Genomic DNA, 14,946 nt, shown 5'->3' with positions numbered 1-14,946 from the left:
ACACTGTCCCGCACCACATCCTGGTCTCCAAACTGGTGACACATGGGTTTGATGGGTGGACCACGAGATGGATAAAGAACTGGCTTGATGGCCGCACCCAAAGAGTGGCTGTCCATGGGGCCACGTCCCAGTGGAGGCCAGTGACAAGCTGAGTCTCTCAGGGATCAGTCCTGGGACCAGTCTTGTTCAACATCTTTGTGGGTGCCATGGACAGTGGCACTGAGCGCACCCTCAGCAAGTTTGCTGAGGACACCAAGCTGTGTGGTGCAGCAGACACGCTGGAGGGAAGGGATGCCATCCAGAGGGACCTTGACAGGCTGGAGAGGTAGGCACAAGACAACCTCATGAGGTTCAACAAGACCAAGTGCAGGGTCCTGCATCTGGGTCGAGGCAATCCCAGGCACAAATCCAGGCTGGGCAATGACTGGCTGGAAAGCAGCCCTGAGGAGAGAGACTTGGGGGTACTGGTGGACGAGAAGCTCAACATGAGCTCTCAGTGTGCACTTGCAGCCCGGAAAGCCAATCAGCTCCTGGGCTGCATCAAGAGAAGTGTGGCCAGCAGGTCAAGGAAGGCGGTTCTCCCCCTTTACTCTGGCAGTGTTCCTACATTCCTCCCAGGTGGCAAGAGCTTTTTTCCACATACTGCAAACTTCTTTCTTCCATCTGAGTTTTACCAGAAGCTCCTTGGTCATCCACACTGTGATGGTTTAATCCAGAAACATCAACAAAAGCTCAGCTGAATTCAGTCAGGGAAGCAAAATGGAAAGAAGCTGTATTTTACAAGCAATAATGGAATGCAATGAACATGTACAAAAATATACAGTATTTACAATATTATACAAGTATTTACAAAAAAAGAAAACAGCACAGAAATCCTCCTTGGGCAGGAGGATTCTGCCCTGCTCTACCCTAGCCTCTCCCCTCCCTTTTTCCTCTGGTTAATTAGAAAAAAAGAGAAAGGGTGAGATGTTAGGGGAATTTCAGTTAGTTCAAAAGTGTCATTACAAAGCTAGTAATGCTTATCTCTAGTTTGCTGAAAAGAGTCCCTCAGAGAAGCAGCCAGCATGCCACCAGTAAGAAACTGAGAGAATGGAATGAGAAAAGAATGTAAGATCGTAAACCTACATCTCACTCATCTGACCAATGAAATTAGTTTAGAATTATCATTCTTGTTTTCCTTTTTATACCCAACTAGTCAGCTAGAGAATTTGCAGCTATCTTTCTTAAAGGCACAGCCTGAAACTATCACACACACAGCTCTCTGCCTTGTTTGCTTGATTTCTTACTCATGGGGATGCATCAGTCTTGAAATTGGAGGATGTGGTGCTTGAATATTAAACAGCTCTCCTCAGCCCTTCCCCTATCTTCTAGAGCTGTAATCCATGGGATTCCTCCAAGTAGGTTTTTGAAGATGTCGAATTTGGCTTTCCTGAAGTCCAGGCTGGCAATCTTACTTACCACCCTGCTACTTATTAGTATGATCCTGAACTCCACCATCTCATGGTTACTGCAGCTAAGACTGCCTCCAGCCTTTACATTTCCAAACAGCCTAAAGTCCTTGATCAAACCTCTCCTTATTTTGACACCACCTGTGTCAAAAAGTTACCATCCATTCACACCATAGATTTTCTGGTCTGTGTATGCGTTACTGTGTTGTCTTTCCAGCAAATACCAGGATGGTCAAAGCCCCCCATGATAGCCAGGGCATGCAATGAAGCTACTTTCAGCTGTCTGCAGAAAGCCTCATCAGCTTCCTCTCTCTAACCAGGTGGCCTGTAGTAAATGCTCACTACAGTGTTAACCACATTAGCTTGCCCCTTAATTGTTACCCATACACTTTCAACATGTTCTTCCCCTTCTAAGCAGAGATTGATACATTGTATTTGCTCCTTTACATACGGAGCAAGTCCACTACCTCACCTTTCTGGTCTTTCTTAAAAAGTACATAGCCATCCATGACAACATTCCAGTCATACAAGCCATGCCACTATGTCTCTGTAACTGCAATGACACCATAGCCTTGAGACCATGCCCACACCATTAGTTCTTCATGCTTATTCTTCATGCTGTGTGTGTGCACTGCAGAGAGCTCGTCAAGTAAGAAGGGGCAAGAGAATCCATCACAATCACACATACCCTTGAACTAGTTGGCTTCTAGCTCTCCCTCTGGAAAGCAGTTAAGGAGTATTTGCTGCTGCTCTTGTTGGCCTGGCCTATTCCCTGGTTGGATGGGATGGTGTTAAGTATTGCCATCTTGAACCCTGCCCCCACCCCAAGTCTTTCAGTTTAAAGCCTGCCTTACCAAGCTGGCCAGCCTGCTGCCAAAGATTCCCTTACCTTTTCAAGATAGGTATATTCCATCTCTCCTTAACAGATTACAGTCACTGAAGAGTGTTGAATTATCATAAACCCCAAAATCCTTGTGAGGGCACCAACCATGTAGCCAGTAGTTGATATTGATTATTTGTTTGGTTGGTTGGTTTTTTTCCCTGGATCCCCCTTTACTCTAAATAGTAAAATGGAGGAAAAGAAAACTTGTCTACTGTCTTGCACTTGCATCCCCAATGCTTTACACTCTTAATTCTGCCCAGGTTCTAGCTCACAGTATCATTCACGGCCACAGGGAAGAGTGAGAGTGGGTAGTAGTCAGTGCTCTTAATGAGTTGTGCTACCCTCCTGGCAATGTCTTCGATCTTAGCTCCTAGGACCCACCAGACCTCTCATGACTCCCTTAGGCCACAAGCCCACGCAAGGCTACAGGCCTGGGGCAGTGTGATGGGTTGAGGCAGACCCCCTCCCCACCACGGGCAAAAATGAAACTCAGACAAACAGATTGCAAAAGTGGTGGAAAGTTTAAATAGAAAGTGGTGAATGTTTACAGAGAGCCAGAAGTGCAGTGACAAAAGAGATCCCAAAGCACACCCAGAAATATCACATCCCCACCTGGGGGTACACCCATAACCCCCAGGGCTCTTTCCTCCCCCCCCACTGCTAGGCTAATCTCAGCTGGCCAGATCTGAGACTGCCCATCCCCCTGGCCTTGGGCCTAACCAGGCCCAAAAGGCCAGGAGAAACCTCCCTCCAGTTACCAGGTGGTGGCAAGGGAAGAAAAGAGGAAGTGCCAGGACTCCCGCTGAGATCTTATAGGGGAGCAGGGTATTATGGGATGTGTCCACCCACTGGGCTGGACTCCTTCTGGACACAGAAAGCATCCCTCATATGAACACAGCAGAGGGCACCCAGCACAAACTGCTACAGGCAGAGTGGCTAGAAAACTGCCCAGCAGAAGGTGACCTGAGGGTGAATCCAGGCTTACCCAGCTGTGGCAGTTTAGGTTGTTTGCCTTTAAGAGGGCCAGAGAGTTAAGACCTCCAGTGTCCAGCTCAGTGGGTGGACATAGGAAACAGTGTGTTTCTTCCCCTAAATCCTGCATCCCTATGAAACTGGCTGCAAGGTTATTCTTTTTCCCCTTTTCTCTTGTCCTGGGAAGGACAGACAGGTTCTTATCTCCCTGGTAGGAAGATATGGCCTGGCTTGCCGTGGCAAGGCTGCCAATTAAGCATGGAGCACCTTAATTGGGGCCTGGAGTTGCCCAGCTGAATTTCGTGCTTCATCACAATGCCTTTGTGTCGTAGTTTGGGCTGGGTGCCCTCTGCTACAGGGGTGTTTCCTGTGTCCAGAAGTCCATCCCAGTGGGTGGACTCAGGAAATTAGGTATTTCTACCATAATCCCTTGCACCACTATAAATTTTGAGGTGGAGTCTGGCACTTCCTCTTTCCTTCCCTCTCCGAGACTTGGTAACTGGGGGAGAGATCTCCCGGCCATGGGCCTGATTGGGCCCAAGGCCACAGGGGGATGGGCAGGCTCAGGCCTGGCCAGCTGAGACTAGCCCAGCAGAGGGAGGGGGAAGAAGGAGCCCTGGGGGTTTTGGATGCACCCTCAGGTGGGGATGGGATCTTTCTTTGTCACTGTGCTTTGGGTTTTCTGTAACATTCACTGCTTTCTATTTAAACTTTCATCACTTTTGCAATCCGTTTGTCTGAGTCGTTATTTCTGCCTGTGGTGGGGAGGGGATCTGCCCCAACCCATTACACTTTGTGATATGCAGAGCAGAAAGGTCTTGGTAGGGAGGGGGCACGAAAGCCTGGGTTGGTTGGCCTGGTGTAAAAGTGGCTGTGTGCAAAATTTTAGCTTGCTATGGATTTCTTTGTATTTTATATGCTTTGCTATGCTTACCACTATGTAACTGTAGCATTACAGTTTGTGAATAGCCTTTTCATTTAAACTTTCCATTACTACCCAATCCAGTTGTGTGAGCGTTATACTTTCGCACCTTTTGGAGCAATAGAACAATCTGCCTGCTCATTAAACCACAACTCCAGCCAAATATAGGCCAGCAGTGTGCCCAGGTGGCCAAGACGGCAAACGGCATCCTCGCCTTGATCACAAATAGCATGACAAGCAGGCTCATGAAGACATTGTCCCCCTATTCTCAGCATTTGTGAGGCCACAACATAAGTAGTGTGTTCAGTTTTAAGACACGAGTAATACTGGGATCCCGCAATGTGTCAAAGAAGGGCAACAAAGCTGGTGAACTGTCTAAAAAGAAGCCTTAGGAGGAGCAGCTGAGGGAAATGGGGCTGTTCAGTTTTGAGAAAAGAAGGTTGAGGGGAGACTTTATTACTCTCCACACCTATCTGAAAGGAGGTTGTCACAATGTGGGTGTTGATCTCTTCTCCTTAGTAACAAGTGATAGTATAAAAGAGAAGAGACTGAAGTTGCACCAGGGAAGGTTTAGATTGTGCATCAGTAAAAAGCTTCTTCGCTGAAAGGGTTATCAAGCATTGGAATAAGACCCCCACCAGAAGTGACTGAGTCACCATCTCTGGTATAGACATGGCACTTAGGGTTTAGTGGTGGACTTGGCAATGCTAGGCAAACAGAGTCTTTTCAACATAAATGATTCTATGAAGCTGGTATAGATGGTTCATACTGTGGAGCATTTTGTGATAAGGAAAAAGGTCTATATGAGAACTACAAAAACTAGACAACCATCTTCTTATCATCTTCTGCTTCAAACATACGTTACAAAACCTGTACCACAGTAACAAAAAGCTACTGAACAAAAACTCTCATGAATTATGCATTGTAGTCCAGTACAATGCTACAAAAGCCAGAAAGAGAAGTCTGCTTATTGTAGCTCTATGGATGAAGTAACAGTACCTTTGAAAGCATATCTGATAAGCAGCTGCCTGTTCAGAGTCTCTAGCTGACTGTTCACAATCTCTGGCAAGAATCCCAGTAGCCCTCCTGTAATACCATATAAAGTAATAGTAATACTACCTCTAATAGCATAAAAAGGTGGATTGCCAGACTAGAAAATATTCAAACAACAAATTGAAAATATTTATCCTTGAAAGATGCTCTGTTCAAACAGCCTGCAGTGCTGCTAATAATGGGAACCTGCACATATGCTTAGGAATAAAGGAACCAACCACTAAGATAGTTACATACTCAAAGATGAAGCCACAACATATATGACATTAATAAAAGGTATTAATTATGTACAAGATGCATCTGCTTCAGATTTCTACATAGTTTAGCTTCCACTATATGTGAGCTGGTCATAAATACAGTGCATGCCATGACAATTGTGTAAAACACCTGGTTCCTAGCTAAGAGTCTGTGCTCTCTGGAAGAAGTGAGACTATACCAATGATTTGTAGCAGGGGCTGTGCACCCTAGAATCCTGAGAAGGACAAGAGAGGCTGAGGCACTGCCTTTAACAACATCTCCACATAACACTACCAGAACTACACAGAATACAGGTACACAAAGTCATACTGCATTCCTCCTCTCCAGATGATCAGCAGTTAAGTTCACTATTGAAAGCACATGTCTCACTCTAGATTTACTAGGACACCAGCAGTGGCAGATCCCACAGATACAAGCAGTGGGCCCACAGCCTGTTTAAATTCCTGCCTGAATCGGGAGCTTTCTTATCTGGTATATGGGTTTCCTCCTGTGTTTCAGTTAGCTCAGTTTGACATTCAAAACAAGATTCATGCACTCATACACTCATGCCACGGTGATCTCCACACTTGCCGCTCCCTCACACAGCAGCACAGGCTCTCAGCTTGTCACATATCCATGCCTGGACCCCAGACTCCTTTATTCACTTTCAGCTCAGACTCGTGAGTCTTCACAGAGAGGTTTTCCTCTGATTTGACATTTAGTCCACCTTAAAGTTTGCTAGTGAATTGCACATATAAACACTGAAAAAAAAAATTGTATATCCCTCCAACTGCAGACACCCAGAAGCTCAGTTTTGATGCCACAGACATATGGACCACTACAACTTGAGGTCTGACCATGTTGCTGGCACCTCAGCCTCTCACCCTCATCTCTCCAGTTGCTGAGACCTAGACTTTGCCACATTCACAGGTAAGGCAGGAAGATTGTTAAGAAGAGGTTTAATAGTAACTGTAGTGATTAGGATCACAGTCATACAAGTGTGTCAACTGATAACATCTCAAATGCAACAAGTCCCTTTTAATCCATTCTGTTATCTAGTCTCTTCCTTGCTCCTTCCCAGCCTCCAAGCAGTCCAAATGTTTGGATTCTTCCCCTAAATATTCCTTAATAAACTCTGCATAGTCGCATAGGCTCCCCTCAACTATCCATAATATTCATGCTTATCTTGTTTCTTCCTTATTATCAGTGTAAATGTCCAGGCTGATCCTATTCAAAGCCCATAAATCAGTGACTGAAGAGTTTTGGTCTTCCTTTTTATCTCTCTTATAATTTGTTTATCCACCATTTATTGCTTTCCCTTTTACTTACTACTCCCTTTAAAGTGAAAAAAAAAAAGTGTAACTTTAATGAAACAGATGCTCTCATACTCTACCCCTCCTTTCAGCACTCAGTATGACTGCTATCTGAACCATAATAGAAGTTTGCAACTGAAAGACTACCATGACTTTCACAAGGGTGGTACATGATTAAGAATCATGCATACCTTTGGACACTTCAAAATAATATGACTGAGATTGTCATCTTTGTGGCAGTTTAGGCTGGGTCCCTCCTGTACCTGCCACATAAATTACACCTCCAGTGTCCTGAGTGTCCAACCCAGTAAGGTAGACACAGGAAACGGTGTATTTCATACTCATTATATCCTGCACCCTATAAATCCATCTGCAAAGTCTCTCTCTTCCTCTTTCTTCCCTCTCTGCTCCCGTGGGAGACGCTCCCTGTTGGGTAACACTGGCGGACTACCTCAAGGCCTCTTGGGCCTGGCTAGGCCGAATGTCAGGAGGAGAAGGGGGAAGCAGCAGTCTCAGACCTGTCCAGCCTGAGACTAGCCTAGCCCTGAGGGGGGATGAAAGAGCCCTGAGGGGTTTGGGTATACCCTCAGGTGGGGAGATGGGAAGTGCTGGGAGGCTTTTGGGTGTGCTATAGGGGACTCTGTATGCTTTGGGCTTCTTTTGTCACTATGCTTTGTAGCTTCTGTAAAACACTTACTGCTTTCCATTTAAACTTTCCATCACTTTTGCAATCCATTTTTGTGAGTGTTGTTCTTTTGCCCTTTTCAGGGGAAAGAGAGGATCTGCCTGGCCTCAAACCAGGACAATCTTCCTTCAGCCCTCAGCCTCTCAAAAACCATGTAGCAGTACCACCATAGTAATATGAAGGAGGACATTCCAGGTTTATTCCAAGCACTGCAGTGCATGGAACCAGCTGCCCTGTGTCCCATGTTGTTAGATTTGTGTGCCATAGTCCATTACTTAACACAGGAATAATGCAGCAGTTAAGGCAACTCCTATTTCAGTATCATCATTAAACTTCATTCAACTCCTGCAGATCATTTATAAAATATTAAAGAGCACTCCCCTAAAACTGAGTCCTGATGAACCCCACTGGTGACTAGCTGCCAGCCCAATATAACCCCATTTATTACATATCTCTAAGCCTGACCTGTCAACTAGTTCTCACTGAGCTTATCATGGACTTGTCTAGCTGTGTGCTGGACACTCTGTGAGAGACAGTATCAAAAGCCTTGGTAAAAATCCCAAAACAACCACATCTTCTGGCTTCCATCAGACAGTGACCTTGTCAGAAAACAAAATTATATTTCTTAAGCAGGAAATGTTCCCTTGCTGCCTTCCAAGATGAGAACCAGAATGCAAATAAACTCAAGGGTGTGTACAACTACAATGGATCCCCTTGCATACCTCCATGGAAACCTGCATGTCTGATTACCTCTTTGAAATACCTGTATGCTAACAGTGTACATCCATGTCCAGTTCTGGGCTTCCCAGATCAAGATAGTCAGGGAACTACTGGAAAAAGCCCAGCAGAGGGCCACAAAGATACTAGGGGACTGCAGCAGCTCTCAGGATGAAAGGCTAAGAGAGCTAGGGCTGTTTAGCCTGGAGAAGATGGAAGAAGAGCCAGTCTCTTTTTAGTGGTGCACAGTTACAGCGCAGGGGGCACAGGATGTTCAGTGTGAACACTTTGAGGGTAGATGAAGCACTGGATCAGGCTGTCTGGAGAGGTTGTGGGGGCCTCATCCTCTGGAGACTTTCAAAACTCACCTGGATATGATGCTGTGCAACCTGCTCTAGGGGAACATGCTTTAGCAGAAGGGTTGGTTATCCATAGATGTCCCTTCCAATCCTTAACATTCCATGATTCTGGTACTTTCCCCTTGTGAAGTCATGCCAGCTACAGCTAATGACTACAATATCTCTGAAGTGGTTTTATTTTTCTATCTCCCAGAATAACCTGGTCCATAATTTTACTAGTCAACGAAGATGAGAGGTTCTGCATTACATTGGCCAGCTCCATAGATTTACAAACCATCTAGCAGGAGAAGCAAGTATCAAACAACTTCAGAGTCACCTAGAAGTTTATCATGCCTCTATTCTCAGGGCTCTGAGGATCCTGGGGCCCATCACTGGTGTTAAAGACAAAGCTGAAGAAAGCATTAAACATTTCTGCTTTGCTGGCATCCTATCCAAGAGGCAAATGACCTCATCAAGTAACAGACCAATGTTACCCCTGAATCTTCTTTGCTGTTAGCACATAAAAAAAGCCCTTTTCATCATCCTTCACAGTGCCAGCCAGCTTGAACTCCAATTTAGCTCTGGCCACACAATTTTTCTCCCGACAGTGGTGAAAACATTTTTGTAGCACTCCTGTGTTCCTTGCCCTTGCTTCCAACATCCATACGCTTCCCTCTTTCACCCAAGTTCTCAAAGATCCCTGCTCAGCCAAGCTGCCCTTCTGGCTTCCTTGACTGATTTCCAACACTTCAGAATTGCCTGCTCCGGTGTTCTCAACAGATGGCTCTTAAAAAGTAACCAGCATGCAACCATTTTAAACTCAGCTTGAACTATGTCTTGCTATCAAACTGAAGTACTCCTTTTTGTATCTCTAATCAATGCTGAGAATTTAAAAAAAAAAAAAAAAAAACCCCACCACCAAACAACCCAAAACAAAACTTAAACCAAAAAACCACCAAAACACCCCACACACAAAAAACCAAACTAAAGCAAACCACAAAACAACAAACCAAACAGCCCATACCCCACAGCCAGGAAACCATGAAACAGAGAAGAATCCAGCTGCCTTGGAAAATCATGCAGCAACCAAAAAACCAAACCCACATAACACAGCTGTACAGTCTGAGATTCTTCTAGAAGCAAGAAGTACTTCACTCAAATCAGAAAATCTTCAAGTTCTAACTTTGTGCAGTGTATCTGGAGAACTGCACAGACTTAGATTAAGCTCAGCTGACATGCAAGATTATGTATTACTGGATTGACATAGATAGTAACAAAGGCTATGGGTACAGGAAAAAAAAAAACAATAAAAAAATTTTTTGTGGTATATTTGTCAGAAATCACTTTTCTTCTTCTGTCCTACAAATATATTTCCCAACATTCAGTAGTCACTGGAAAAAACTCCTAAGTTCAATAACAATGCATATATGGTGAGCAAACAAGATTTGGAAAGAATAAAAGTTATGCAAACTAAGCCTCAGTGCAAACAAAGTATTCAAAACAAGCATTGCTTTATCCATGCAATTAAAACATACTCAAAGAAATAATAATTTATTGGCCTGATAGACAAAACAGTAAGGCAGACAGTTCTTTGCACAGTAATTAAAAAGGTAATACAAAGCACAGTTCTAAAATTAACGCCGCAATCAATTTCCAAATATAGAGTAAGGACAGGTGAGCTTTAAGCCATGTGTGGAGTTAGCTCAGTTAAGAATTAAGCTAACTTCACTTTTTAAAAAAAACTGCAAAACAATCCTAACAAAACACTTACTGGGATGTTAGCTAGCATATAGTAGGTCCCTTACATTCTGAAACTGGTATGTATTTGCAAGCTATTAATTTGGAAAATTGTCTGAAATTCCTAAATGCTATTGTACAAGATGCAGGAAGTCCAAAACTGGAGGCACTCTGTAAAGAAGTAGCTCAGATTTAGGGTTTTTTAAACATTGGCAAAGGACATGTATTTAACACAGACAAAACCTGTACATAGTAAATGTGAATCTTACTGAGGAAATACTATGAAGAATTAAGATCAGAGCTACTTACAAGACCAAGTGATTCACTATTTAGAACCAAATGCAAACATCCTCTTTTCTAAGTAAAAGCAATGCAAAATATACACTTTGACTCCTTTATGGATCAGCATACATACAAGGTTGTTGGGAAGAGATGATGCATGCTACCTGCTGGAACACAAAATATTGGGGTGAGGGGAGGGAAATCAATGTAAAAACTGCCAAATGTTGGCACAGTTTGTCCGGTGAGATCACAGGATCATAACTGTACATATTCTAAACTCTCCACGACAAGATGCTGAGCAATGCACATTAGTGACCATCTTCAATTAGGGGGGGACTAGAAAAGATGACCTCCAGACATCCCTTGTGTCCTGTCACTTGGCACTTACATTGTCTTACTCGTTGCCTGCCTAAGTGCTGTTGGTGGCTTAGGGATTTGAATATAGGAGACACGACTGACTTACAGCCTGTATACAATTGTCAAGACATTGACAGTAAAATAGATTATCAGCAATTCTGTCTAGTTACTCAGACTTGCATTATGAGGACAACACTAACCTCCAGACATCACTGGATATCATATCATGATACACCACTTGCATTTGAACAAGTGAATTAAGCCAACTATTTTTATAGAAACTCTACTTCACAGGCCCATGGTCTTTGACCCTCACTCATACATTATGATAAGGTACTTATGTCTTGAAACTGAACTAATTGCACTCTATAATACTCCTTTTTGTTCCTACTCCAAATAGAACTTCTGGGATAGAACTTTTAATGTCATGTTTTGCTTTCATAGCTGCACTGAGAGAAGTAGTAAATTATTATGATCTCTCCTGAAAGAAAGAGGTTGGCTGGAGATAAATGCCTGAAAGAAGTTCTCTCTGAAAGCAGTTCTCTCTTTAATACATTTCCCCATGCAGGTGAAGTACATTTTTTGCTGAGGGCAGAGGAATACTTCCAAAGGAAGTCAGCTGTAGGTGATCAGTCTGGTTTCTTATAAACACTTCTTCACTGTGTTTGGATGTAAGACAGGAGTGGAGCTGCCCAGGAATTTACTGAAAATTAGTTCCATTTGAATTTATCTCTTAAAAACAAAACAAAACAAAACCAAACCAACCAAAACCAAACAAAATCCAAACCACCACACAACTCTACTATTTTTTCCAAAATTTCAGTGTACCAATTTAAAAGTAATTGCTATGTCTATGACTGTGCATATGCATGTTACACATATATATACAGGGTGTGCACAGGAGCTCAATATGCATTAGAGAAACTTTTAGAAGCAGAAGAGATTAAAGCACTTCTTTAGTGGTAGTTTCATTAAATGGGGAAGCAGAAATATTAATTGTCTCATCTCATCTGTTCCTTGTTGATTTCAGAAACATGACAAAAGACATAGTCATTTCCATGGTGACTGTTAGAGCTGGAGACTACACCAATGAAGATGTAGATAACAATATTTATTCCGACATTTATACCATGCACTGAAAATTTTGTTGGTATAGCAATCAAAAATAATACCTTTGAAATCTGTTGAGAAGCAAAAAAAGACTCCTGATTTGCCATGGTAGTAACATGAGTCATAAAATCTCCTATGCCCATTCACTTTCCTCATTACGTCTTTCATATTATTTTCCTGCCAAATTTTCCACTGCAGCTGTGAAGGCTGTAAGTTGACTGATGAAAGGTAAATGCACTGATACATTAACTACATATCTAGATAGATAGGTAAATTCTGCCTTTTCTTAGTATTCCTGTTTCTATTTATCTTCCCCCCTCCCCATCCCCCCCCCTTTCTATTCTGTCCTGATAACCAAGAAAGAATTTGTGGTAGCCTAAAACTACCACAGAACTACAGGAAACATCTCCCTCAGCAAAGAGCAAACACAACTGAGCTAAGAGAATAAATGTCAGTATTCAGAGTTAGAAGTCAATTTTTCCCAGAAGAAACATCCCTGTCTGGATTTGCAACGGAGAAATATTCTTGCAGTCCTGTATGTGTTGTTAAATTAAATTTGGAGGGAAGGATAAAAGATGGTTAATGCTATGCAGTGCTATAAACTGCAAGATACCATCTCACCACTACCACTAGAAATTTGGATTTCTAATTGAATCATACCATTGTCAGATCCCTTAAAATCTACACACCATTAGTCATAATGAAACAAACACCTTTGTAAGTCTTACACACCAGTGATTCTCAAACTAAAGAGCACAGAAAGCTCCAGGACCTAATTTACTACTACCAGCTTCTATAGTTTTTGCCCACTAGCGCTGTCATGGTTTTCAAATGTTAGGAGTGGGACTGCCTGCAAAAAACTGTTTAATATGACTCAGAAAATCAAAGCCTCCAGAAACTATTTGGATCATTTTACTCTGAGCAGCACACAAATGCAGATTAATTTCAATCCTTACCCTGACAGACACACTAATCCTCCAAGTTTAAAATTCACAGACCCTCTGTCATTCAGTCTTTAAAAGGATGTACTTCCACTGTCTCCTCCCTAACTCCAGCCACATGCATTTATTTGTACAGACAATATCCTTCTCTTTCATGCAAAGCTGTTAAGAAAAGAGAGGTGGGCATATTCCTGTGAATGTATATAACTACAGAATAAATATTTCAGCATCCACAACATACAGAGAGAAGAAGGGGAGTATCATCTGAAGGTTGATTATTACTGCACTCTTCACTGAATACACTTTTTTCTTTCAGTTTTGCTTCCTGAAGGAAAACATGGAAGTTCTGTTCCTTAACAGAACAAGAAGTGCTCATTCAACAAGACAGTATTTACGAATTTGGTAACATACCACAGATTTTTAACTGAATCACTGTGCATTAATATAGCATATATTCAGTAAGTCTGACCATTGACTTATTTCCTCCATCCACCAACTATTTTCTATATGAGTGACATCTGCAATGATCAAGTAGAATTTTTCATTCATGTACTGCTGACTGTACAAAGTTGGATAACCACAGTTGTATACGTGCAGCTTTCCACAGAGTTGCATGTCAAAAAAATCATGTAAGTGATAAATTTAAAAACAAAATCATTAAAAAATCAGAGATCTAAAACCTACTGTCTTTAGAATTTATGGACAAAACAAAGAATTTTTGAACACTTAAAGCTTCATAAAAATAAATTAAACTATTTGTGATATTCTGAGTTAAAAAAAAATCCAGATATTTATTTAGTACTGTTGCTAGCTGTAAACATTCTGCCTTAAACAGCTCATCCAAGACATACTCAAAACCAAGCTTCTTCCAGTCTAGCATTTTAACACTGTATGAAATCGTACTGTTACATTGCAAAGACTCACACAACAGCAGCATTTCCAAACAGCATTACCAGATTTGCTAGAGGAAATAAGGCTACATTTGAAAAGTATAGCATATGAACATTTACAAATGATATTGACAGTAATTATCCAGATATTTTTCTAACCTTGCACAAGATCTTCATTATCAAAAGTAACTACTGAGAAATGCTGTTAGAATATGAATTTATAGTACAAATTGACTACCTCATTCCTTTTATGCCACATGTCCCCAGTAAATTAAACCATACAGATTAGAGGTAAAACCCAGTTGTGTTTCTCTCACATAAACTATTCCTTTTACTGCAGTACAACTACTCACAGACTGTGGACTTTTTCTTTTTTTTTTTTTTTTTTCCCTTATTCTGAGAATCACTTTCATTAACTGAAATAGAAATAAAAAGCAAGACACCAGAGATATGTGCCACACTCTCAATTCTTAAAACAAGTAAAATTCAGAAAAGCATAAGGACAGACTACCAGAAGTCTTACTGTTATGGCCCCTTTCAGAGAGACACTCTTTCATAACAGGTCAAACCTCACACAGGCCAGTATACCTACTGAATCCTCCTCATAATTCATGGAACTATCTATGCTCACATCTTCGGTTACCTCTACTTAGCCTGTTGCATGCTTTACATCAGTCCCAAATTTTGGAAATATACCTCACAAATATTGCCTAAAAAGATTAAGAAACAAATGTGCTTACTGTTCTTGAATCAGAGAAAGGATTGTACTCATCTAGCCCTGGAGGAATATTTCTTGTCACTTGTGTAACAGAAGGATCCTAGAAGAGAAAACAGTTCTGTAAATGTATGCATGTATATATAAGCAACAACACTTTTATCATTATATTACATAAAACTCAGCCTTTATTTCAATGTAATAAAGGTTTGTTTTCGCTTAAAAAGCCTGTAAACCTGCACCTCTGTCTTTGTCTTCAAAATTACATAATTCCCCTCTGTGCTTCTTATATTTTTTTCTGGCGGCCAGTCACCAGTTGCTATGCTGACCACATAAAATCACAAAA

The 14,946-nt window shown here is 41.9% G+C and overlaps 1 protein-coding gene across 1 annotated transcript in view; it reads right to left on the bottom strand.

Annotated features, from left to right (window-relative positions):
- SCAMP1 (secretory carrier membrane protein 1) overlaps positions 1-14,946 on the bottom strand; it is a 60,027-nt gene that overhangs the window by 35,214 nt on the left and 9,867 nt on the right. The window contains exon 2 of the mRNA XM_054178442.1: positions 14,626-14,703. Within this exon, the coding sequence (XP_054034417.1) occupies positions 14,626-14,703 (78 nt within the window). The remainder of the gene's footprint in view (positions 1-14,625; positions 14,704-14,946) is intronic.

This window comes from Dryobates pubescens, chromosome Z (assembly GCF_014839835.1).
Source record: "Dryobates pubescens isolate bDryPub1 chromosome Z, bDryPub1.pri, whole genome shotgun sequence".
In the NCBI taxonomy this organism is placed as follows: domain Eukaryota; kingdom Metazoa; phylum Chordata; class Aves; order Piciformes; family Picidae; genus Dryobates; species Dryobates pubescens.
Note: the sequence above shows the minus strand (reverse complement) of the source record. Positions and strands in the feature narration are given on the sequence as shown.